The sequence below is a fragment of the Sminthopsis crassicaudata genome, chromosome 3 (assembly GCF_048593235.1).
Source record: "Sminthopsis crassicaudata isolate SCR6 chromosome 3, ASM4859323v1, whole genome shotgun sequence".
In the NCBI taxonomy this organism is placed as follows: domain Eukaryota; kingdom Metazoa; phylum Chordata; class Mammalia; order Dasyuromorphia; family Dasyuridae; genus Sminthopsis; species Sminthopsis crassicaudata.
This window is the reverse complement of record NC_133619.1, coordinates 482,780,713-482,807,595: the sequence shown is the minus strand read 5'-3', so window position 1 is coordinate 482,807,595 and position 26,883 is coordinate 482,780,713. Positions and strand designations below refer to the sequence as shown.

Genomic DNA, 26,883 nt, shown 5'->3' with positions numbered 1-26,883 from the left:
GGTTCCTATTCCACTGTGGCTCCAAACTCTGGTATGCTAGTGCTCCTCCTCATCCTGGAACTGCCACCCAGTATTATGACCCATATACATATATGGGCAAAGAAACAGGGTCTTCTTGCCCCTAGTGCCAGCAAAGAAACCCCTATAATCTCCTTCTGATCATTTGTTCAACCTCTTTACCATTTGTAGTCTGAGAGCTCTGGAAATTGCCATTGCCCTTGCTAATTCAGTGGCTCTCAGGACCTGCTTCTAGTTTACTTGGTCCCAGTCTGCATTGATGTACCACTCTGTGTGTGTGAGAAATCTTTCCTGTTGAACTTCTAAATTGTCTTCCTCTGGAAAATTGTTTCAACCTGTCTTTATGGTGATTCTGCCACTCCAGGAATTGTTTTACAGCATTATTTAAAAGTGTTTGAAGGGATTTGGGGGAGAGCTCAGGCAAGTCACTGTCTTTTCTCCACTTTCTTGGCTCCACCTGTTGCTATGTCCCCAACCAACAATCCTCTGCTTCTGTTCAATTTCAATCCTATAACATTATTTGCTTTAATTGAGATGTAAATGTTGGTTGTTATTTCTTTTTCCATGTTTGTGCAGCTGCCACAATGTCTACCTTTTTATTTATTTGTCCATATTGACATGAATCATTATAGACTTCTATCTCTGAGAGGTCAAGGACAATGCTTGCTTAATTTGCATCATAAAATGGCAAGAGTTTTAATATGATTTTTTTTTTATTGATGATGATATAGCCACAGTGTTTTATGTGATAAAATACACTTGTAAATATCAGGCATCTTTGAAAGTAAATGTTATCTAACATACTTGTTAGCAATGTTAGTGGATACCCAAATCAGATTTGTCCAGATTATTCTAGGAGTCACTGCTAATCTAGTTCTTTTTACTACATTAAGAGACTGCTCAGATCTTGGGAAATAAGTATTTAGGACCTACAATGACCAGTTCTTTAGATTCTCAATCATTTTGTTGATTTTGGAGGGCTTAATTTAGGTAACACAGATCTATGTATCCAGTTCAATCCCTCCCTTGAGTTTCAATCTTACATTATCAATTGTCCCAAATTCAGTATGTCTAAAACATAATTTATTATCTGTCCGCATGCCCCAAACCCTTTTCTTTTCCAATGTCCTTACTTCCTTCAAAGGAAAGACCATCCTTCCAGTCTAATAGGCATGTTTCTTGATTCCAATCCCCACTGTACTTCATACAACATATCTAATTACCAAATCTTGCTGTTTCTATTTCTACAACATCTCTCCAATATGACACCTTTTCTCTTTTCACACAGCTACTGCCTTCTTTTAATCTTAATAACCTCTTACCTGGACAACAGCCTCTCAAAGGGTCTCCTTGCTCCAACCCACTTCCTATCTCATAATGGTAACAAAAAACATTTTTCTTTAAGCACAAATCTGACAGTGCGACTTCCTTACCCAATTACCATCATTTGCTCCCTAAATCCTCCAGGATGAAAAGTAAACTCTTTTGTTGGATCATGAAAACCCTTCAAAATCTAGCCCCAACCTGCTTTTCAACTTTATTGTACATTTCCCTCCTCCCATACTCTACCATCCAGTCCAAGTGATCATCTCTCATATTTTCCTCATGTTTTCCATATATGATACTCCAGCTCTCATCTCTAGAGTTTTGCAGTAGCCACTTGCATTGAATGCCAAGTGCCTAGAATGAACCTGTTCCTCACTTCTGGTTCATGGAATCTCTTTGTTTCATCATCATGCAACTCAGACACAACTCCCTTTTTTTCTCAATAATATTTTATTTTTCCAAATACATTCAAAGATAGTTTTCAAAATTTTAGTAAAGATTTTGTATTCCAAATTTTTTTTATTCTCTTTCCAAGACAATAAGCAATTTGATTTGTTGTACATGACTTATTTTCATATTTATCATGTTATGAAAGATAAATCAAACTAAATGGGGAAAAAATGAGAAATTTTTAACAAGATGTGAAAATACTATACTTCAGTCAGTCTCCATAGTTTTCTCTCTGTGTTTGTGAATGTCATTTTCCATCCCAAGTATATTGGAATTGAAACACAACCTTCTTCATGAAACTTTCCTTAATCTTTATTGCAGGTATAAATTTAAGTATAAGGCCTACCACATAGTAGGAGCTTATTATGCTTATTCACTTATTTATCCTATCAAGTTTGAACTAAAGAAATAGTCTTGTTTCTTGTGTTTCATGGAATTAGCCCAGTCTTTGGTAAAATTCTAGGGTAAGAATCAAGAAGACTGAACCCTAATAAATTTTAGCTGTTCTAGCAGCTTGGTATGTCTTCAGATAGTACAATGGATAGAGAGTCAGGCATTCTATCTGCAGTCAAGGACACCTGAGTTCAAATTTGGCCTTAGACACTTCCTAGCTGTATGATCCTGGACTAGTCATTTTATCTCTCTGCCTCAGTTTCCTCATATGTAAAAATGGGGATTATAGTAGCACCTATCCCCACAGTTGTGAAAATCAAAGGAGATAATATCTGTAAAGCATATAGCAATAGCTACTGGAACATAATAGGTGTTTATTAAACACTTGTTTCCTTCCTTTAAATACTTTGTTCCTCAAGGAATTTACAATTTATTCTTATGAACAGAGGGATAACATCTAGAGACAAGTATAATGTAGAATTTGGTAGAAGTAAGTAAAGGAAAAATGTAGATGTTCCTTAATTGTATTAGAAGTAGTTTCTTTTACTTGGCAATATTGCTTACTTGGGTTTTATTATGGTGACCACTTCATGCTATGATAGTTTTTTCTCCAAAGTTCAACAAGTGGAGGCATTCCTGTAACTTGCCAATATAGTAGTGATGATATTTGAATTTTTGAGATACTACATGTGATTGAGAAAGATCCAAGAATTTTATTTTTTCTTGAAATTTTAAAATGTGCATTTCTCTCAGCATAATCTGCAAATATGACAAGAGATTGTTTTTTTTTCATTTTTCATAACCTTATTGTATATGGTATGCAAAGAACAAGCTGGAGTTAGAACTGAGGTCTTTTGACCCCCAACATCACATTATCATGTCCCTCTCAGTTTAAGTGTCCCTGGGATAGCAGGGGCTGAGCCTCCCTGGTTTATTCAACCAATCCTCAGATGGCATTATCCTGAGCCATCCACCATATTGCGCTCTTTCCATCTGGTTACACTCCAGTTCATTTCTTCCCTTCTTCTATTGTGGCACCCATAACTGAATCCAGTGTTCCAAATGTGGTCTGACCATTGCAGAGGTTATTACCATAGAGTCAGAAGCTTTATTCTGCTTGTTATAATATTAATAATGGTCTTTCCTCTCTGTTTCAGGTACAACCAAAGTAAACCTTGTGAAGATCCCATCTACCACCTCCAGTCCACGAGACACGGCTCTGGCAGCTGTGATCTGTAGTGCACTGGCCACTGTTCTGTTGGCTCTCCTTATTCTTTGCGTTATCTATTGTAAGAGGCAGTTCATGGAGAAGAAGCCCCGCTGTAAGTCTATAATTATATTTATTTATGGAGAAGTGAATTTATGGAAAAGTGAACTAAGGCTATTAAAGGTTTTGACAGGAAACCTGACTAAAATGAGTATCAGTGAACTGTTCAAGTAATCGGAGATTAGTGAAAATAAATCCTAGTCTATTAGTCTCAGGGAGGCCCGAGAACAGAGAGAAGGAGGAGGTACAGAAGAAAATGAATGGCATTTTTATAGAAATGTTGATAAGTATGAAACATCTTAATGCCTCTAGATAAACATGAACAATGAAATTCTTTGTAACCTGAGTGTCTTACCACTTCTAGATTTCTTGACAAATGGCTTTCCATTAAATGATCTCAAATGAGATCATTATACATGGAAAACCATTTGTTGTTTTAAGATTAAATTTACCAGTAATTAAAAATGTTCGACCTTTCTTCTTAAAAAAACTAGAAAAGGTTAGTTTGGAATTTTCCACATTCTCATGTTAATTTATGCCTTCATAAAGGAAAGTGCAGAAACAAAGAGTTAGTTTGATGCATTCTTCTTCTTCCCTTTTTACCAACAGGGTCTATGAGATCACAGGATATCCAGTACAATGGGTCAGAGCTGTCATGTTTTGACAGACCTCGACTTAATGAATATCCTCATAGAACTTGTTGTCAATGCCATCAAGATTCAGCACAGACTTGTGGTAAGTAAGGCCTCATTATGAGCATATTAGAAGAATCAGAGTAGCCCAAAGGAAGTACAGAAGGAACTGGCACTTTTACCTAGGAATTGAGATGCTTAATTTAGTCAAATGATTTGTTAAAAATTATATTGTCACATTTTCCCTCCTTTCTCTCTGATGCTTTGGTTCTGATTCTAAGTGTTAAAAGAAAATTGCCACCTCATTAAAACCCTAGAATGTCTGGGTGAGTTCATCTTTATTGCTTGGGGTCAATGGAGCCTTCATTTAAACAACCTGACACCCTGCCTGTTTAGACAAGTGTTTGTTTCCTGCCTTCCCTATAAAATAGTTCTGAGAATTCAGTTGTTGGCAATTAAACTGATGTGTGAGATCTGCTTGCCTTGAACCCAGGAATTGGGTACATGGACCTTTATCCTATAAAATCTTGAAGAACCAAATGATTTTTAGAAATGTTCATACAAAAATGTTTTCTCCCAAGAATTCTAATTACCATATTGATGGTAACTATACCAAGCAAGGCAACTAGAAAGATCTTAGAGAAAGGACATAACTCTCTAAAATCACATTAACATGATGAGGGGCTGGTAGTTCAAGAATCTCAAATTCTTACAAAAGATTGAGTTTTGCTCCTATCAGAGGAATAAGTAGAAAGTGTTTTCATAGGATCCTATCTAGGATTCAGAATGTGAAACACAAAATTAATTGAAGTAACAAAGTTTACAAAGTTGGACACAAAAAATTATATGCATTAAGCTGAAAATGTGAGAATATAACTTTTCCTAAGTATTTTAATTTTTTCTCTTGAAATTGTGCATTTGCTTACAAATCAAAATATATTTATCTTCAGTACAAGGCATTGAGTTTATTAAATACATGCTCTATAGAAACTTTATCTTTGTATTCTCTATAGTGTTTGGCATAGCAATGAGCATATGTTCAGTCATTTTTATATGATGAATAAATGACAGAGGGACTCAGGAATGACATAAAATCAGTACCCACTCTAGATGGAGATAGAAAGGCAAAGTGGATAAAGTCCAGGAAAACCTGAGTCCAAGTCCCATATTTGATACATGATCACTGTGGGACCCTGAACAAATCACATCACTCTCCAAGACTACAAGTAGACACAGACTGTATTGATAGGGGAAGTTTCTTTACCTGGAAATTCCCTATAATGATGAAATCACAGGTTACAAACCTCACTCAGTGATTCTCAAAGTATATTGTGGGAACCCTTGAGCATCTTCAAGATTTTTGTCAAGGGAATATCCTAGGTCAAAACTATTTTCATAATAATACTAAAACATTTCAATTTCTAATACAGTAAATATAGATAGATATAATCTACATAAACAAAAGCTCTTTTAAGTGTTTTCAATAATTTTTAAAAGTACAAAGCGCTCCTAGGACCAAAAAGCCTATTCTGAATGCTCTGATTTGTGGACTATTAAGGTGAAGAATTGGGGTGTGGCAGCCTTAGTAGAATGCATTAGTTTGCATTTGATTCTTAATAATTAAAGTTATTTTAATTAAGGTAAATATTATTATAGGAACCAAATAAATCAGTGAACCAAGAAGCATTTATTAAGGGCCTGCTAGGTATCATATTTTGTGCCAGGTGCTGACAAAAACAAGACAGTTCCAACCCTCAAGGAGTTTGTTTCATTAGGGAAATACATGTTCCCTAATAATTAATTACAAGAAAAATGTGGGAAATTGGGTGGCTCTTAAACAATAAGGGAGCTAGGAGATGAAGAGACTAAGAGACAAAGAGTCTGAGAAACAAAGGCAAGAGAAGCACATTTCAAACATGTCAGCCGACTTTTGCTAAGGCTGGGAAATAAGAGGTATCATCTTTTTCTTTTCTTTTCTTTTCTTTTTTCCTGAGGCTGGAGTTAAGTGACTTGCCCAGGGTCACACAGCTAGGAAGTGTTAAGTGTCTGAGACCAGATTTGAACTCAGGTCCTCCTGACTTCAAGGCTTGTGTTCTATCCATGGCACCATCTAACTGCTCTAAGAGGTAGCATCTTGTGTATGGGAAGGAGCCTAGTTTGGCTGCCACATAGACTTAAGAATCCATATACAGGGGGCAGCTAGGTGACTCAGTGGATAGAGCACCAGCCTTGAAGTCAGGAGGACCTGAGTTCAAATCTGGTCTCAGACACTTAACACTTCCTAGCTGTGTGATCCTGGGGTAGTCACTTAACTCCAGCCTCAGGAAAAAATAAAAAACAAAAAGAATCCATATACATTTTGAATTGATGGTGGGGAAAGGAAAAAAAAAACTCTGAAAAAATAAAACCAAATTTTTAAGAAGAATAAGATTATTTTCCATACATGACAGTTCATCTTTTATGACTAGTCTGTCTGGAATGCACTTCTTTCTAATCCTCTATCACATACCCACCATTGTGTTGGTGCTCCCAAATATTAGCCCTCTCTTCCTCTTGAAATTATTTTTTATTACAGTGTATGTCCTGTGTATTTACATTCTCATGTGCATATTGAATTTCCTTCAAACTTCCTGAGGACAGAGACTTTTTGGGGTTTGCTGTTGTAATCCTAGTGCTCTAAGAAAAACATGTAAAGTTGCTAAAGTGAATAATGTTCCAATAGGAATAATGTGATCCTATCTCGTGATCCTATTTTCTTTTTTTTTCACTTAATAATATTTAACTTTTTTCTAATTATATCTAGAGATAGTTTTCAGCATTCACTTTTTTAAAAACTTTATTTATTTTTTTTTATTATGGCTTTTTATTGACAGAACATAGGCATGGGTAATTTTTTAACATTGACCCTTGCAAACACTTCTGTTCCAACTTTTCCCTTCCTTCCCTTTACCTCCTCCCCTAGATGTCAGGCAGTCACATATATGTTAAACATTTAACATTCACTTTTGAAAGATTTTGAATTCCAAATTTTTTTCTTCCTCTCTCCTTTCCTTCTCTACCTCCTTCCCAAGATACCAAACAATCTCATCTGGGTTATACTTACTTGTACAATAATTTTAAACATATTTCCATATTAGTCATGACCTTATTTTCAAAATGCTTGTATTCACTCCAGGGCCAGTTCACTTGATTCCTTCTTTGCGCTGTGATGAGACCTGTAGCATGGATCATGGCACTCGGGGCTGTGCTCTCCACTCCAGGACCACCCTTCATGAAAGGTAAGGTGAGGCATCTCCAAGGATAAGAAATGAATCAATCGATTGACTTACCAATGCCAAAATGGACTGCTCTGTTTCTAAATGCTGAATTTGAAAGAGGTCACATATGACATATCTGATGACTATTCTGTGAAATGTCCCCAAATTAGGCAAGTTCATTTAGAGTTGCTTTACAATCCAGCACTCTTTTTATACTTTTTTCACTTCTACCAGTTGAATACACTTAATTACTCCCTATGCAGAACTGTGATTTATGTTTTTACTGGAGATGGATTTTCCAGGTGACTATGTGGTTTTGATGGCTTTATGGATATCCAATAGAATGGAAGCACCTTGAGGGCATTCATTTCATTGTTGTATCCTCAGGTCCTAATGTAGTACTTGACACATAGTAGGAATTTGTAAAATGATTATTATTCCCTTGATTAGCCAACTGATCTATTTTAAAACAAATGAACTATTTTAGCTTAAATTGATAAGGTAAGTAAATTAGGATAGCAGACAGCACTAAAGATGAGATTTGGAGAACTATATACAAGTTCTAAGAATTTGGTAATCATTTCTCATATCTCTAAACATTAGTTTTCTATAAGTTTTCTCCATTTTGTTTTTTACTGATGTTCTTTTTTAAAATTTAATTTTACTTTTGCTTTGTTGTTTTCCCAGGAATGCAAGTTCAGTGGGGGAAATGCTTCCAACATTCTTTGGTTCCATTTCCCATTCTACCTGCGGTGAACTTTCAGATGCCTGGCCACTCATGCAGAATCCCATTTGCAGTGACACACTTTCTCTCTCTGAATCTTACTTGGAACTGAATGGAGGCAAGAGAAATTCACTCAACCTGGAAATCGAAAACTCAGACACATTGGATTCAAACAGTAGCCAGGATCTGGTTGGAACAGTGGCTCCACTTCATTCTCATCCTGAAAACTTGGCAGAAACTACTGAATGGTCTCAACAAAACACAATTACAGATCCATCACTAACTCAGGAGACTTTATCTTTTAGAGACCAATTGGAGCAAGAAAACAAGGAAAACGTGACTATGGTTCCCCAACCTTCCCTCCAGGTAAGAAAAGATGATTAATATCAGTGTTTATTGAGCATCTATATGTACTAGATCAGCCTTGAAATGAAATGCTGGTTTTGAGTTAGTAATTGGGAAATTATAGCTCTTACAGTACACTTGATGAGAATTTGATATTCTTTTTCTTAAAAAAAAAAAAAAAAAATTAGTGGGAATTGGTTTTTGGAAGGATTCTGAAGGTATTAAATTCCTGTATATCAAAATTTATAACATATTCCATATCCTCATTGGTAAGCTTTTCATTACTAAAATCCTGTTTCAAACTAGAAAATCCTGTATTGGTCATAAATAGGGTCCTGTTTGTACTAAGAGGCTAATGTGTTATCCAGTATTTTGAAGTAGGGTTGAGGCAGAGTGCTTAGTACAGAATACTTCCAGACTAGAGTCCAGAAGACTTGAAATTGAATCCCAGTTCTTCTCATTAGTTGTTCCATGATGTTGAGCAAGTCAATTTAACTCTCTGAGCATGTTTCCTTGCTGAAAAACAGAGATAGCAATTCTATGACATACCCATGGGATTGTTAGGGGGCTTCAGTGAGATACTATAGATAATGCACTTTGGGCCCTAGATGAATATTTTAAAAAAGTAAATCAAAATAGATGATCCCTTAACATCTCTTCTGGTTGTAAGGCCTTTGATTTTTGAGGCTTTTAATAAATGTTTGCTGAATGGAAATAGTTTATGTATTAGGGGTGTGTGTGTGTGTGTGTGTGTGTGTGTGTGTGTGTGTGTGTGTTCCTTTCTGGAGTCATCCCAGCCTGTTCATATAATGCCCTCCCTGTATTCACCAAATGTGTGCTTTGAGAGAATCCAGTTTTTGAGAACAGGCAGCACATAATAATCAGAAAGGGTGGTCAGCAAGATGGAATAGGCTCCCATTCCATCCAATATGCATTTTTAGAGAGAAAATTGGACTCCTTGTGGCTTGTGTTAATTAGACTAAAGATCTATTTTCTCAGGCTTTTTATACTGAATCATGATACTTTGAAAATTAAATTTGAATAATAGCTACGATATTGGAATAACTGGAGGACTTAGAATTAAAATACCTATGCTTGAATTCCAGCTATTTTGTTTACTATCTATATGATCTTGAGGGAGGCATTAGCCTTAATTCCCTCATCTATAAAATGAGAAGATTGGTGTAAAAGGTCTTTAACATCCCCTATGTCTCTAAATCCTATAGTTCTAATTGCACAGACTGAATTTTCAGTTATTAAATTACCTTTAATATACTGAATCTTCAATAATGATTTCTTTTTAACTAACTGATTATATGGTATTAAAAAAGTCATTGGGCCTCTGCTCCTTCAGCTATCCTTCGTAGGTATTATCTGAAGTCCTTCCCAGCACTAAATTCTATAAGTCTGTGATTCTTCCACTGACTGGTTTTGATTGTTTAACCTTTATTGTTAACCTTTGTTAGGGGAGAGATTGAATAATTTAAACAAGTATAAACTCTTAAGCAGAACTTTTTTTTTAAACCAAGGATGTTGACAGTTCATGAAATTATTAGTTATTGACCACTTAATGGCCTTTCATCAACTATTTTAATATAATATTTGTGGGTACTCTACATGTTCTGACCTCAACTTATTTCTGTAAGGGTTCTGAAAAATAAATATTTCAGTGAAAAGTCTATATGAATTTTCTCTATAGGAATTTTTTTTGTCTCATTTTCTTTTCGTGTTATTTTGTTGGTGGTAGTATAAAAGAATTATTGTCATGTTTTTATGACTGCTAAAGTTTTTTTAATTAATTGATAATATTGGTCTTAGACTATGCAACAAATGGTGCAATCATTTTTTGTACTAATTTACCCTTACTCAATAAGAAAATTATAAAAATATGGAAGGAAGAAAGGAAGCAAGCATTTGTTAAATACCTACTATGTCAGCCTCTGTGCTAAGCACTCTATAAATATTACCTTATTTGATCCTTGCAACTCTTTGAGGTAGGTGCTGGTTTTATATTTGAGAAAACTGAGACAGAGATTAAGTGACTTGCTTACATAGCTAGTAAATGTCTGAGGCTGGATTTGAATTTATATCTTCCAAGTTCCAGATTTCTGTCTCTCCTACCTGCTTCTAGTTATTAGTACTAGATAACAAAACTTTCAACATTAACAGATATAATTGTAATACTAACATTATATCTTATGTATAAATGTTATATTAAAGTCAATTCATATACATATTATTAATGAAAAATCTTTTTATATATAATTTGTGAATATTTTAAGATAATAAATTAAGCCTTGAAGGAACCTCAAGTCCAATTACTTCATTTTATATGTTAGGGATCTGAGTCACAAAGACTTATCCAGGGTTAAATAGCTAGCAAGTGCCTGAGAAATGATTCCAACCCAGATCTTCTTAATCTCAAATCTACTATTCCATTCCAAAACTTCCTATATGGAACTGCATGTAAGGGAATGCAAAATTATGATTTATTCAGTAAATGTTTGATTTATATACCTGATTAATATATCTACATGACCAGGATCATGTAAAGATTTTTTGGGCAAAAAGGGAAGTGGAAAAAGTTTAAGAAGCCCTTTTCTATTCTACTACAGCTTGTTGCCTGATGAAGAAAGGTCTGCCACAATAATTTTTCTCCAGGAAAGTCTGAGTCTGTTGGGCTTCTCAGTATTATTCCAGGCCTATCTCTTCCTTGAATCTTTACTGATGTAGGGCCTTATAAACAGAAACATCTTCTTATTAATATTTGTTGATTTACCAATAAACTCTTGTTATATGGTAATAGGATTACTGTGAACACATTGAGTTTGCCTTAATGACCAGAAAAATCCACACTTCATTTGTATTTAATATTATCCATTAGCATTCAAAAATTAATATAGTAAAGTTCTCAAGTTTCCTTAAATGGGCTAGACATCCTTCTTGGAATCTTGCTTACTGTAATTAATGTATTTAGCAAATTATTTTCTCTTTATATTTGTATACTTCAATCAGCCCAGGAAAAATTCTTTAAATCCAAATTACTGGGAGGCTGAATTTGATTGTGGAGTAAACTTCCTTCTCTAAGCTCTTCCTCCAGTTTCTCATCCTGAAATGTGACCCTGAGATCAGTAAGGCCATTGACAGAGGAAGCACAAGCCTTGGCAAGAATTACCAAATAGAAAAGGCCTTGAGTAGAAGAGACCTGCTAACAGATTGGCCCCCTTTGGACCAGGCCAGCTGAGTGCCCAGAGGCTCATCACCACAGGAAATTCATCTTTTGGCCCAAGCAAATCATCTTTAATAAAGTGTGGAGGATTCACTGTTTATATCAGTATATGGAGTGCCCCTACCAGTGAAAGCAGACCTTCTGACCTTCTGAAAATATTAAAGATGTAAAACTTCACTGATTTAGGCTAATTTCAGAGAAAGTCAGGGTTGTTGACTTGGTTATCAAATTTATTAGTTCATACGAATCAATGAAAAATATGAATTATATTTTCATTTTTATTCCTAATACAATCAATCATTATTTCCATAGGTGGTGGAGTAGATAGAGTTCTGCACCTAAAGTCAGAAAGCCTAAATTCAAATCCTACCTCAGACACTTATTAATTGTGTGACTCTGGGAAAGTTACTTAACTCTCCTCTCAGTTTGCTCATCTATAAAATGGGAATAACATCAGCACCTACTTCCTAGGTTCTAACAAGAACAAAATGAAATGATACTTGTAAAAACAGTTGCAAATTTTAAAGCCATATATAAATGCTTGCTCTTATTCTGGTTAATTTATATAGACATGCAACCTGCCATCTGGGGGGAGGGAAGGAAGGGGAAAATTGGAACAAAAGGTTTGGCAATTGTCAATGCTATAAAATTACCCATGCATATATCTGGTAAATAAAAACTATAATTAATAATAAAAAAATTTATATAGACATGTTAACTTAATATACTAGAGTTGCTAGGATATATCTCTAAGGATTTTCCTTAATAAGCAGATAAGACTGGCTTATAATTACTGTGTCAATAACTTTAATTACTTAAGAAAACAAACTTTCAGGATAACCCATCAGTACTTTGAAAGCATCTGTTTCTATCCTCCTTTCATTCTTGTACACAGGAATGTTTTGCTCAGCAAATCTCTATAGATTGTCAAAAAAAAATGATTTTTTAAGTCTTGGTCCTGTCTGAATCATCCTAGATTCCTTTGTATTGTTTATAATTGCATACCTAATTAATATATCTATCTGCCCATGATCACTTAAAGATTTCTTGGGCGAAAAGAGAAGTGAAAAAAGTTTAAGAAGTCCTTTTCTTCCACCACAGCACATTCCCTGATAAAGAAAAGTTTGCCAGAATAGACAATACATTAGTAGTATCTGAACTAATTTGATTTTACTATATTTAATGCAACTTATGATATACATAGGTATATGTGTACATATATATTTGGTATGCTCTTCCTTTTGGCCTAAAGTACCTTTGCTTTGTGATTTCCGGAAATCAATGTCCTATTTTGAAAGGGCCAAACATAATGCTTTCTTTCCCCCTGGAGTGTCTATTCCTCAAACTGCCCTCAAGAGGTCAGAGGTTCCTTCCTGCTAGAAATATCTGTCAGAGGCTGATTGTGCATATTCCCTTGAGACAATTGGAAGAAAAAAAAAAAAAAAGTCTTCTTATCTTATACCACGATTATCCACAAACTTTGTCCTGTTGCTTAATTGATGACAGTATCTCCCAGAAACTCAATAAGGCATTATATATAGACTCCTTTCTATTTTTGTAGAAAACAAGCAATATATAACCCTCCCTCCCTCCAGTATGATTTATTTATACTTTAAGGGCTCAACATTCAGAAATGATAAGTACCACCTATTTGCAACATTGAGGGCTATCTTCAGTCATCTTGCTCTATATCTGGCCACTGGACCCAGATGTCTCTGGAGGGGAAAATGAGGCAAGTGACCTTGCCCAGCCCTCCCTCACTTAAATCCAATTCACTTTCATGTCATGGCATCCCCTCCCTGACTTCATGATGCTCTTTGAGAACAAAGGATAAGGGGCAGCTAGGTGGCGCAGTGGATAGAGCACCAACCTTGAATTCAGGAGGACCCAAGTTTGTTAGGATTACTAAGTGAGAACTGAGGTTGTCTGGACAGTGACAAGGTGAGAATTCAGGTTTTCTGGACAATTACAAGGTGAGAACTCAGGTTGACTTGATAGAGGGGGCAAGCTCATTGGCTGGGGTGGTTCTTCCCAGAAGCCCTTGCATTATCCCACGCCCATTCTCTGGGAGAATAAAAGAAGAGGACTCTCAGAGAAAGAGGAAGACTCTGAATTGCATCAGGCTTGACGGGGCTCTCTGCAGGAAGGGAAGTCACTTCTTTGGACAAGAGTTAACAGCAACTGCCTGGAGACAACGGTTCGTTACAGGAAGAAGAATCTGTCTGAGAGATTTGAGTAGACACAGCAGATCTCTTCCCAGAGAGCGATCCAGCAGCTTCTAGAGACGACAGCTCGCTACAATTGGCGTCCACACGTGGGGCAAGGACTTTTGCTTATCCTGACAAGAGGAGCTAGACCAGACCTTCGCAATTTGGCGCCCGAACAGGGACAGACACAGTCCTGATTCCAGTGGAAAAGCTTCCAATCTAGATCTCAGTCTCTCTGACCCAGAACCGTGAGTAACGAGGAAACTTTGTTAAAGATTAAGTGAGCGTGCTAATAGATAAATAAGGAACTTAACTTGTTAAGGGCTAAACCAGGAATCTCTTATAGCTGAAATGGGGCAGATGTTAGCTATATTCAATCCCTGGACCTCAGCCGACTCAACCTCAGCCCCAGACGCAACCTCAGCTCCATTCAGGAGTGGTACTATAGAGAGTATAATCAACATAATTGAGGAGCAGAGTTTACTTGTAACCTGGGTACAGATTGCTAAACTCTTGGCTGCATTAAGACGCACATCCCCTTGGTTCTTAGAGGAAGAAAAGATAGATGTAGATAAATGGAAGCTAGTGGGATATGAAATGAAAGAATTTCAAGCAAAAAATGGGCCTCGTTCAATTTCTGCAGAAGTATTTTATATCTACAACATAGTTCAATTAGCCTTAAACTATCAAGCAAGTTGTAGGAAAAGGAAAAGTTCTAAAAATGAACAGAGGAGGAAGTGTGAGGAAAAAAGGAAAGATCAAGATCTTTCCCTAGAGCAAGAGGATTTAAATGAGGAATTATGGTATGATTCTCTTGAAGAAGCTTCAACCCTGCCTAGAGAACAGATTATTGACAGGCCCACATCAACCCCACCTTCAGAGATGGAGGAAGAAAGAGGGGAAGAGGCAGAAACACAAACAGAATTGCCTGTGAAGAAGCCTAAGCCTATGACAAGATTAGAAAAAGCATTGGTTAAAGCTAAGAGAGAAGGACAGGATATAAGTGATTTTATACATGCATATCCTGTGATTGAAAATATTGACTCTGTAGGTCAAAAAAGGAGAAGATATGCACCTTTAGATTTGAATAAAATTAAAGATTTGAAAAAAGGTTGTATCCTTTATGGGGCTACATCAGCTTATGTTAAAATGTTACTAGATGGTTTGTCTTATGAAGTCCTAACCCCAAATGATTGGAAATCCATAGCAAGGATATGCCTGGAACCTGGAGAAAATTTATTATGGCTTTCGGAATTTCATGAATTATGTAAAATTCAAGTCAGATGCAATTTGGAAATAGGAGTTAACACACAATTCACTTTTGAGCACTTGGCTGGTGAAGGTCGGTATGGAGAGAATTCAGAACAGATTAATTATACCATGACAATATATGAGCAAATTGCTAAGGCTGCAATAAAAGCTTGGGGTGTCCTTCCTGGACAGAAAGATCGTGGAGAGGCTTTCACTAAAATACAGCAAGGTCCCAATGAACCTTTTGCAGATTTTGTGGGACGTTTGCAAACTGCTGTCAAAAGAACTATTGGAGAAAATTCAGCTACAGAAATAATGACCAGACATCTGGCTAAGGAAAATGCCAATGAGATTTGCAAAAGAATTATATGGGGATTAGACAAAGATGCTCCTTTAGAGGAGATCATAAGACGCTGTGCTACAGTGGGAACAAATGCTTTTTACACCCGGACAATGATGAATGTGGAAAGACAGGGTCCCTCCTGGCAAGGGACTTCTAGAGAAACTCGGCGATGTTTTCAATGTGGAAAAATTGGGCATCTAAGAGCTCAGTGTAGGTATGGAGATACAGTGAGAAGACAGGGTGAAAGAAGACCTAAAACCCCATGTCCAAAATGCAACAGAGGACTCCATTGGGCATCAGAGTGTAGAATAATTCAGGGAAATGGGATGAGGGGCCCAGGTCCAGGGCCCCTGGCAAAAAAGACTTGGGGCATGATGGCAGCTGATGTTACACCCAAAGAACCTTTAGAAGGCCAGGACTCTGATTTGATCAACCAGCAGAAAAGTAATCACATGGTAGAAAGGGATTACCTGGTAAGTGAGCCAAAAGGCAATCAGATTGCAAAAATGGATTACACTTGGGGAGAATACAGGCCTTTTAAACCAACAGGGCTGTGTCCAGTGCAAACAATTCCAATGTAATTGCCAAATGATGAGAAGATATTTAGAAAGTGGTAAATAGAAGGTAATTAGATAGGTTAACTGCCTGGGAGAGAGGGTTTGCTTGTATTTCTTCAGCAGGAGAAGGAATCAGATGGGTGCCAACGAGTCATATTCGCCTTGTCCATCAGAGAGAGACAGAAAAAGAGAAAGACCTCAAAATAAAGGAGAAGATCTAAGAAACATCTGATACTGAAAGAGCATGGATAATAAGAAGACTGTTAAAGAACTTTAAAACCAGCAGGAATCATTGGACTTCCTCACACAAGATGAGACTAATGGACAATGGACTTATGGACATTTATAAATTTTCAATTTATGATTATGTTATATACTTCTAGCATGTGTTATGTTACTATGTTACTATATGCTTATGTAATTTATGTAATTATCTGTAATACTTCCCATATTGATGGATTTATGTTTCAAGGTCATTTATGTAATTATCTGTAATACTTCCCATATTGATGGATTTATGTTTCAAGGTCATGACTGTCCTATGTTCTAAATCAAAAGAAAAGGGGAGATGTTAGGATTACTAAGTGAGAACTGAGGTTGTCTGGACAGTGACAAGGTGAGAATTCAGGTTTTCTGGACAATTACAAGGTGAGAACTCAGGTTGACTTGATAGAGGGGGCAAGCTCATTGGCTGGGGTGGTTCTTCCCAGAAGCCCTTGCATTATCCCACGCCCATTCTCTGGGAGAATAAAAGAAGAGGACTCTCAGAGAAAGAGGAAGACTCTGAATTGCATCAGGCTTGACGGGGCTCTCTGCAGGAAGGGAAGTCACTTCTTTGGACAAGAGTTAACAGCAACTGCCTGGAGACAACGGTTCATTACAGGAAGAAGAATCTGTCTGAGAGATTTGAGTAGACACAGCAGATCTCTTCCCAGAGAGCGATCCAGCAGCTTCTAGAGACGACAGCTCGCTACACAAGTTCAAATCTGGTTTCAGACACTTGACACTTTCTAGCTGTGTGACCCTGGGCAAGTCACTTAACCCCAGCCTCCAAAAAAAAAAAAAAAAAGAAAGGAGAACAAAGGATAAACAACAACAACGATAATTTGCAATATTAGCAGGTAGTTGGAATTGTTGAAGTGGGTTAAGTTTAGTTGTAGAATTGGACCAGTAGTCAAGAAGACCCAGAAGCAAATCCTGCCTTTGATAGTTAGTTGTGTGACTCTAGGCCAAATCATTTCATCTCTGCCTTCTTCAGTGTTCTCCTCTGTAAAATGAAGAAAAATTTTTATTTTGCTTTTTATTAAAGCTTTTTATTTTCAAAAATATGCATGGATAATTTTCAACATTAACTCTTGCAAAATCTTGTGTTCCAAATTTTCCTCCCCTAGATGGCAGGTAATTCAATAGATATTAAACATGTTGAAAAATATATGTTAAATCCAATATATATACACATTTACATAATTATCTTGCTGTACAAGAAAAATCAGATCAAAAAAAAAAATGAGAAAGAAAACAAAATGCAAGGGAACAGCAACAAAAAGAATGAAAATACAATGTTGTGATCCACACTCGGTACCCATAATCCTCTTTCTGGGTGTAAATGGCTCTCTTCATCACAAGATCATTGGAAAAGAGCCATGTTCATCAGAATTGATTTTTGTATAATCTTGTTATTGCTGTGTACAATCTGCTCATTTCACTTAGCATCAGTTCATGTAAGTCTCTACAGGCCTCTCTATAATCCTGCTGATCATTTCTTATGGACAATAATATTCATATACAATAACTTATTCAGCCATTCTCCAACTAATAGATGCTATTAAATTATCCTCATTTTGTGGAAGCCTATCTCCCATGGTTGTCGTGAAGATAAACTGAGATAATATTATCAGAATAACTGGAGATGGTCCTAGTGGAATATGGCTCTTGTGTCATTTTTTTGGAGAATGAGAGAAAATCTGTACTTGTTTCTTATTGTTCATAAAATTAGAACCTTTTAGTTAGAATTTGCAAATATTAAATTGCTTTGTGCTCAGATTTCTATGCTGCTCACTGTTTGAAGATAACATCATGAGCAGTGTCACAGTATGTACAGTATGGATATCTACAGTGTCTACATAACATAGAGTATAATGCCAGCATAAAATTTTAGCAAAAGGGACATTTGAAAATGAAATTGCTCTGAGTCTATGATCTACCTTGTATTTCCTTTAGTTTGTATTTAACAAACTTTTTTTTTTCTTCTGTTGCGATTTTAGGAAGCCTAAAGGACTCTTTTCTACCAGGAATGGAAGTGTACATAATCCTAATGCTACTCTGCTAACACTGGGGAACGGAACCGTGTCTGGACCTTGGATGGTTTCTGACAGAGCTGAATAGAATTGGTCGCATTTCAAATCTTTCAGCCAATTGTGTCTGAGCCAGACCAGCTGGGAGCTGAAACTCAAGCATAACTTGAGAAAAAGACTAAAGACAGATTCATGATACTTTGCATCTCTTCCAAACAAGCAGTTTCTATGCCACATTTGTGACTGAAATCACTAAAGGATTGAGCTTGAAGCTAAAGAGATTATGTCCATATAGCAGGAAAAAGAATTGAGTTAAGATTTATATTCCTCTCTCAAATGACTGCATGAAACTGAAGAGATGGCACGTATGTGGATATCCACATTTTGTTTTCAAAAGCACACCGTAAATGGCATCATGCTGGATGTTGGCTTAAATTGTTTAGTTTTGATGTAGAAGGAATTCAGAAGTGAGTTCTTCCTGTACAAAGGTCCTTTTTTGATAGTCTAAGTTAAGTTCTCTTGCCCAGGGGGTTAGAGTGCTAATGAGTCCAAAGACTTGGGGTGATCTCTACTCAGGCTGGTTAGCTTCTTATAAAGAAGAATTCATATTTAAACTGCATCCTCGATGATAACCAGGTTTTTGACAAATGTATACTCTTGGTCATAATGTAGAGTGCACAAGAGAGTGGATCTATCACCATTACTGTCCCCCTAACTAACAATGGATACATCTTATCAGTAGTGGTTCTTTGTGAACAAAGGATAATACACTTATGTATCTATTTATGAGGAAACTTTTTATTATGTTACATCTGTTTCCAAGGCTGAGCTTCCAAAGTTCAGAAATGTCTATGTCATAGTTAAACAGTATTTCTAGGATAAAGAGCTTTTATTAAAGAAGTGCCTTTTGTATTGAAGGCTTAATAAACTGTAACAGAGCAGGTTCATCCACCATTAGAGTATAAAGTTTGTTAGTAACCTTTGATAAAACTCCACAATACATTTAAAACAGAAGAGAATTCACAGTTCAGTATTCAAGGCCGGTAGTTTATAGTTACATTAAAAAAGGGTTATTTGCATTAGTGTTATGGTACTGAAGCCTCTTCCTGCCCCCCCACAGAACTATTAACTTACCTGTAGGAGAATAGAAGAATCATAAAGGCACTCACTCCTTCCCTTATTGCCTCTAGATTTATGCACTGGATACTCTGAAGTGATTTGCTAGTGAAAAAATAGCTCTGTCAGGGTTAAAAGAAATGTGCCTATTTTTGGAGTGTATTCCCTTTTTCTTTGGCTAAGGAGATGCTAAAAAAGGGCTCCCCTTTTCATTACTAGAGCCTACACAATCAGGTTTGCTCTGTCTTTTAACCAACACTTCTTGTTAACTCTTGGCCACACTTGCACTTTTTAAACATTGATTTTAATCTCATCAACATTGTCCCTATTTTTCCTGTCCTTTTATGCATTTAAGGTTTAAAGTTGACATTCATTTTCCCCCCAGTCTTGTTAATTCTATCTTTTCAAACAGATTTTTCCCTCTCATTTTGTACAATGTAACTCAACAACAGTAGAAGATGTAATATGTCCTCTTCCAAATAGCCTTGCCTCTCACCAGTCAGTGTGGGGTTGAGGTACATCTTTGTTAGCTTGTCTTGTTTGCTCTCCCATCACATTACTTCACTTCCTTCCAGCTGTAATAGGAAATTATAGGGTTTCTTATAGTCTATGATCTTCCATGTCTAACACATGGACAGAGTTGATTTTTTTAAGTATAAACATTACTATCAGTTTAGTCAAATATTTGCATCAGAGCAATCTTGTATGTTTCAGTATTAAGAAAAACATTATACCCATTAGAAAGAAAATCTAATGTGTGTTATTGTATAGGATACTTTGCTAACCAAAAGTTAACAGGAATGCTATTAGTGCAGACATAAAAAGAAACTTGGTTTTCATGTTAAAGGGACTACACAGGGCAGGTATTGTAAAATTCATCTAGTCAAAAGTCTAATGCTTATTGACTTGTATGAAAATCTTCAAAAAAAACCCTCTTTTGTGGACAATTTGCATAAATCCTTAAAAAAAAAACTTTTGAAAGTGTAGCCATAGTCTCACCACAAACAAGTCATAATTCATTTAGATCAACAAAGCAAGGTATACAAAAAAAGTATAGTAAGGAGTAGCATCAATTTGAATGACATTATAACTCAGGAGTACATGTAATCAATTTCAGTTATTTTCTATCTATTCAGAGATTTACAAATAGAAAAAAAAAATCTCAGAAGCCATCTTGATTCAAACTCCTCATTTTACAGGTGAGGAAACTGAGTCCCAATGTCATTAAGGAACTTGCCTGAGATCACATGGCTCGCTGGTAACATAGGCAAGGGCAGAACCCAAGTCTTCTGCCTCGCAATTCAATATTTTTCCTCTACACCCTGCCACTTTTGTTATGACAAACAGAGCAATGGAACTGTTAGGTTTTTTTAAATCATTCTTGTGTAGCCTCAGTATTTTTTTTTCCATGTGAAGAACTTTTAATTGACTTCAAAGACAATTCTCAATGATGTGAATGAAATTTTGGCCTTGCATTTCAAAACATCACTTGTGATCTGTGGAGAAAGGTTGCTGCAAGGACATTTCATTATTACCTGCTGAAGAAGCATATGATAATGTTCTGCTGACTCTCTAAGTTTGGTTAATATTTTAGAGAAACTCAGTGCTCAATCCAGATTCCTAAAGATATTATTTGAATGTTGCATAACAGTCAACAGACTAACCTTTCAGGGTATGTGTGCCAAGAAACTCAAATAATTCATGATGTAAAACATGTAGCCTGCTGGAGTTTATCGTGTGATAATTTTTGGTTCAACAGCTTTGGGGGTATGCTCTAGCCAATTTGAACCAGTTCTCAAGAGCTGATTATTAAATATTCAGCATGAGAATGTACACCTTGGGAATTAGTAAATGTTACAAATCAGGACTTGATTTATTGTTCTGATGATTGTCCAGACCTAATAAACTGATGGGGGGAAATATAATGCAGATTAATTAAATTTAAAAGTATGTCACACATACTTTTTTTTGTTTTGGAGAGCTGGTTGTTAAAAATTTACTAGTATACCCTTGAACATTATTATGTATGAAATTCATTCAAAGAATGAAGTGTCTAATAAGATCACTGAATTAAAGCATAGGATTTTTCCCTCCTCTTTAATGTATATTGTACATATTTTTTAAAATAGACTTTTCTACTTTGAATTGCTATTGTTTATGTTGCTTAGGTCAAGCACTGTGGTCTGTGCCAGTAGAAAACGTCCATTGCCACTTTAAGGGCGTCAGCTTGAATGAATTTAGGTTGCGTCATTGCTTTTTTTGCATATGAAACTTTTTTTAAATTCCATAAATTATAGTTTTCTTGTATAAATAGTTGTGTGGTGCTTTTTTTTTATTTGTGAATAAAATTGTTACTTAAATTGTTCTTATTTGTGTGTCCAATGAAGAAGTCATTTCATGAAATGATAAGATTTAGATCTTGAAAGGGAGAGATTTATAGTTCTCAGGGTCCTAAATTTAGAATTAAAAGGTATATCAGGAAACATCTAATCCAAGATTTCTTAAACTGTAGTTTGCATCCCAAAATGGGGTCATGTAACAATGTAGGGTTGGTGGACTTATGATTTATTATGAGTAAATGTTTGATTTGCATACCTATTTTATGTATCTGTATGTCTGAAGTCACATGAAATTTTCTCTCGCAAAAAGGAGTCATGAGTAGAAGAAGTTTAAGAAGCCCTGATCTAGTCCAAACACTTTAATTTTATAGGTAAAGAAACTGAGGTTTACAAAAGGGAAAGTCAATGTTGAAACTCAAATTTGTTGACTCCAAATTTGTTGCTCTCTATATTTCAACATGCATGAATTTTTAGCTGGTTGTAATATTTTTTCCTTCCTCTCCATACTATAAAGAGAATAAAGATGTTCTTCATGACCACAACAGACCTATGATCTCATCAGTTTGGGAACTCTTTTCTATGGTACAGATCATATCCTGTTCATGCCATCCTGGAGTGTTTGTCCATAAATCTGCCACAGGAGATGCACTCAAAGTGATGGATTCTTTCTCAAATTCTCTTGATGTTGGATGATTATCAATAGGGCATGTGAACTATCCATGTTATCTCATGATATAACCTTTTTTTCTCATCATCCACTCCTGTCAATGGCATTCTTTACCCCACAGCTCTTCCTGACTCTTCATTTTCAATGTGCAGTGGTTTATTCCTTTCATTGTGGCCTATTGCCATTGTCTTTTGGGTGAGACTCAATTTTAACTCTCCATAAATTGAAGCATATTGTGACTTGCAGTTATATAATATCATGAGAAGGATATTAGTGTTAGAAATATGGGCTTTTTATTTTCAGAAAGAAGCTTGAAGGCATTAAAAGCTCTTTGCAAATTCTCAGCTGAAATCCAATTGACATGACTGCTTCTACTCAATTTTGGGCAAAACTCATTGTCATAAAGATGAGCTTTATAGATTATTCAACTTCATATCATAATTTTAACAATAGAGTCTTTTCATCCATTTGGTTATTCCTAGTTATGTTTGGATATTCCTAGTTACAACAAATATTTTTCAGGGTTTACAAATATCTTTCAGGAGGCTTTGTAATTTCTTGAGGCTTTATACAATCAATATATCATGTGAAAACAGCCCTCTCTAAAGGACCTTACTATTTATGGGGAAATACTCTGAACCTGCTCCATGGCAATAGCCAACATATCTGGCAAGCACTTACATCTGCTTGTTTTTGCCTGGTTATCAAGGTTATCTCTGTTATCATGTCTTTAAAAGAATGTTGTATAATTTTGATTTATATATTAGGAACCCCTTGTAGTATGCTCTTTAATTTGGTATTTTTATTTATCATATTCAATCATATATAGTAGGATTTAGTATTTTTTTCCTATGGTTCTATGGTTCACCTATGTATTCACAATTATACAAGGGTGCTCTCTAACTAACTTAATAAATAAATACTTATTACATTGTTGGGCAATGGATATGTCAGATGCATCTGACTCCATGTGATCCTATTTGGGTTTTTTGCTTTTGGGTAGCTTTTTGGCAAAGATAACCGGAATGGTTTGCCATTTCCTTTTCTAGATCATTTTACAGATGAGGAAGTGAAGTAATTAGGATTAAGTGATTTATCCAAGGTCACACAACTAATAATCTAGGCAGATGTGGAAAAACAACATTATCTCTCCCTTCAAGATGCTTATAAATCAAAGAAACCTAAAAGTCTTAGCATAATGTTAATCTTTTAATAACTTATAACTGCATATTTGTGGTTATATGGTATACACAAAAATATGTGATACAAAGAGCAAAGGAGTTTAAAGGAAGAGCATAAAAATGTAGGAAGGGAGAAATTGTTTTAAACTGGAGGGATGAGGTAAGATTTTGTGGTGAAATAATGCACTTGAATTGCATTTTGAAGAAAGAGGATTTCAACAAAGGAAGACAGTGCATTCTAGAGATGGTGGAGCCTGTTTGAATGCAAAGAAGAGAGAAACCTGAAAGAAAAATCAAGAAGTACCAAGAAGAGTTAAACTGGAAAGTAACACATGTGTCAGTGAATAAAGGGAAATAAAACCAGAAGGCTGGTCAGAACCAGATTGGAGTGAGAAGGATCTCAAAGCATTTTCTCAATTCTGGATTTGAACCAGAGTGTTCTAATTCTATAGTGACTGCTCTTTCCACAATACCACCCTAAGATGACAGACCAACCTCCATATGCACATACACAACATACATTCAGGTATACACACACACACACACCACTCATTCCCTCTTTCTGTACCCTTTGCTCCTATTGTCTGCCTTTCCTCCCCCAAACACCCTTCCCCTATCTATAGTAGCTAGTGCTTTATTCACATGTATCTAAAATCTACCCATCCTTCAAGGCAAAGCTCAGTTTGCCTTCTCTCCACCTTTTCCTACATACTCTGATCTGTCTTCTCTCTACTTTGATCTAATAGAATTCTATTATTCTCCAACTAGTTAACATGTTTTAATTTTCTTCAACTACACAATCCCTTTGACAGCAGAAATAATGTGTTACATAGTACTCCCTGGGTATCCTTGAATGCCCTTGGCACAAAACTGGCACATAGTGAAATAAAGTCATGGATTTGGAGTTAAGGAGACAAGTCAATCCAGCCTCTGCCTAGTTATCATAATAATGGGCACGCCATTTAATAATCCTTCTAAGCCTTGGAGTCCTCACTTGAACACCAAGGGTTAATCAGCACTAACTCATAGAGTTCATATGAGATTTAAATAAGATCATAAGACCATTATTTCACAGATGGACAAACTGAGATCCATAGAGATTTAGTGTATAGGTTATAAGTGACAGAGCCTGGGTAAAATTGGTAAATGCATTCTGCAAACTTTGAAATAGTAAATAAATGTCAATTATTATTGTTTTTCTTAAAGTATATCATCAATAAATGCTTGTTGATAGATTGATTTCCATATTGATGACATCTAGATATTCTGTGAAGTTCAAGTGATTCATTCTGCCATCTTGAAACCAAATGGTAGTCTATGAGCAAAATAAGTGGGCAAATCATCTTTAATTTTTAAATGTTCTTGGTGGAATTCAGTATATAGTGACAGGTTGCCTGTACATAGCTCTGCAAACACCCATGAACAGGGTCTTTGATTTATAGCATTATTAGCTGGTAAGTTACTGATAGTGACCATTTAGCCACAATTGGACCAATCAGTAAACTCAGTTTCATTCAAGATCATGAAGAAACTGTACCATAATATTTCTTAAACTGCATCTGATATCACATTTATTTCATTTTGGCTTGCTTTCTAGGGCAAGGGAAACAAGCCAAAGGGTGAAACTCAGCTAATAAAACCTTCATTTCAGAACCAATCAGGCAGGGAGACATCTTTTCTGTGGAAACACGGGTGGTCTCTATAAGCAGCTTCCACTGTTTAGAAATCAAATTATTAGTCAGTGAATACACAACTTTGAACTTAAGAAACTTTCTCATGGCATTAACCAATCATCCCTACTTAAGACTGGAGTGGTTGTGTTCTGTAGGGTGAGTTGGGGCTGAAGTTAACTCTGGGCAGATCTCAGTCAGAGGGATTTTCCTCTTAGGCCTCTGTTCTTTGTTGATAATATAAATAAAATAAAAGCTCTGAAATGCTGTCTTGGCATTTTCTCTGCTTCACAGTTAGGAGCTTTGGGTCTCTCTGTCAATACTACTATGTATTTGAGACTGCTTTATGAATTTGAAGATTTTAAACTGATTCCAGTTCTCCACAGATCATTCAATATTGAAGGATTTGGGAGGAGGTGGGAGGAGATAGGAGGAGAAAGAAGAAATGAGAAAAAAAATTCATGATGATTTAATTGGGAGAGGATGCTCCCTACAGAAGAAATTCCCTTTACTTGCAATTAATAGTGTAAGGAAGTTGGTCAAGGTCAAGTGGCTTTTAAGAGGCACCAATTGTGCTTCTTAACAATTGTTATGCATCTTGTACTGTCCAACTCTTCTATATCAACCTCCTATCCTATTATAGCCAAACTATTGGATCCATTCCTCTCCACACTTTACTGAGGACTTTCCCTACCAGGTTTCTGAAATGAGTACCTCCTCTCTCTCTGCCTTGTTCCAGTTATCAGCTTCATTTTATGCATTAACTTCTTCCATCAGAATGTAAACTCCTTGAAGACAGGGTCTGCTTGAGAATATTTATGGAAAATGGTTTACTATACCATCCAGGAGTCTGTGCCTGAAGCCACTCAGAAGAGTGGCTTGTTGCTTTGGCAGAATAGTTAAGGTACTGGGCTTGGAGGCAGAAAAATCTAGCTTCAATTTCTACCTAAGATACTAGTATAGAATCTTTAGCAAGTTATTTACCCTTTATTTGCCACAGTTTTTTCATCTGTAAAATTAGGAGGTTGGATTTAATGATCTGGTACTTTCCAGATTTAAATTTACAATCTGTTGATTAGGGAAGCCTGTTTCTTTTGTGCTATACACATTTAGGATGAGGAGATTCAGAAAGATAGTTATTGTTTTTCTTTAAGGCCACAAAGTATAGACTGATTCTCTATTGCTTCTGCTAATTTTGGCCTAATAATCAACTCCAAGAAAACACGGGTTCTCCACCAATCAGAACCACACAATCCATATGTGGAAAATCAATTATAGCAAATGGAGAAATTTTGAATGCTGTAGATCTGTTCACTTACCTTGGCAGTGTACTTTCCAAGGACATAGTTGACTGTGAATGAATCCTCAGACCACATACCATACTTCCAAGCTTTGTGGAGATATGGAATGAAATCTATGCATCCATTACATTCTTTCAAGGAATGACATCCACTAGAAGACCAAGTATCAAATGGAGGTGTTCAAAGCTGAAGGTGACATAGGTGGAGAGCAAGTCTTAGAAGTAGGACTTAGAAGTAGGATCAGGCCAGATAAAGAGAGGGATGGTTCTCGCATCTCTTCCCCGCATTTTCACCTGGCATAAATAATCCTTCTTGA

The 26,883-nt window shown here is 36.1% G+C and overlaps 1 protein-coding gene across 4 annotated transcripts in view; it reads left to right on the top strand.

Annotated features, from left to right (window-relative positions):
- Positions 1-21,773, top strand: part of TNFRSF19 (TNF receptor superfamily member 19) — an 88,941-nt gene extending 67,168 nt beyond the window's left edge. For all 4 annotated transcript variants that reach the window (XM_074303658.1, XM_074303656.1, XM_074303659.1 and 1 more), the window contains 5 exons: positions 3,345-3,509; positions 4,064-4,189; positions 7,262-7,364; positions 8,031-8,433; positions 18,264-21,773. In XM_074303658.1, coding sequence (XP_074159759.1) covers positions 3,345-3,509; positions 4,064-4,189; positions 7,262-7,364; positions 8,031-8,433; positions 18,264-18,272 — 806 coding nt within the window. In that variant the 3' untranslated portion in view covers positions 18,273-21,773. The remainder of the gene's footprint in view (positions 1-3,344; positions 3,510-4,063; positions 4,190-7,261; positions 7,365-8,030; positions 8,434-18,263) is intronic.
- The last annotated feature ends 5,110 nt before the right edge of the window (positions 21,774-26,883 follow it).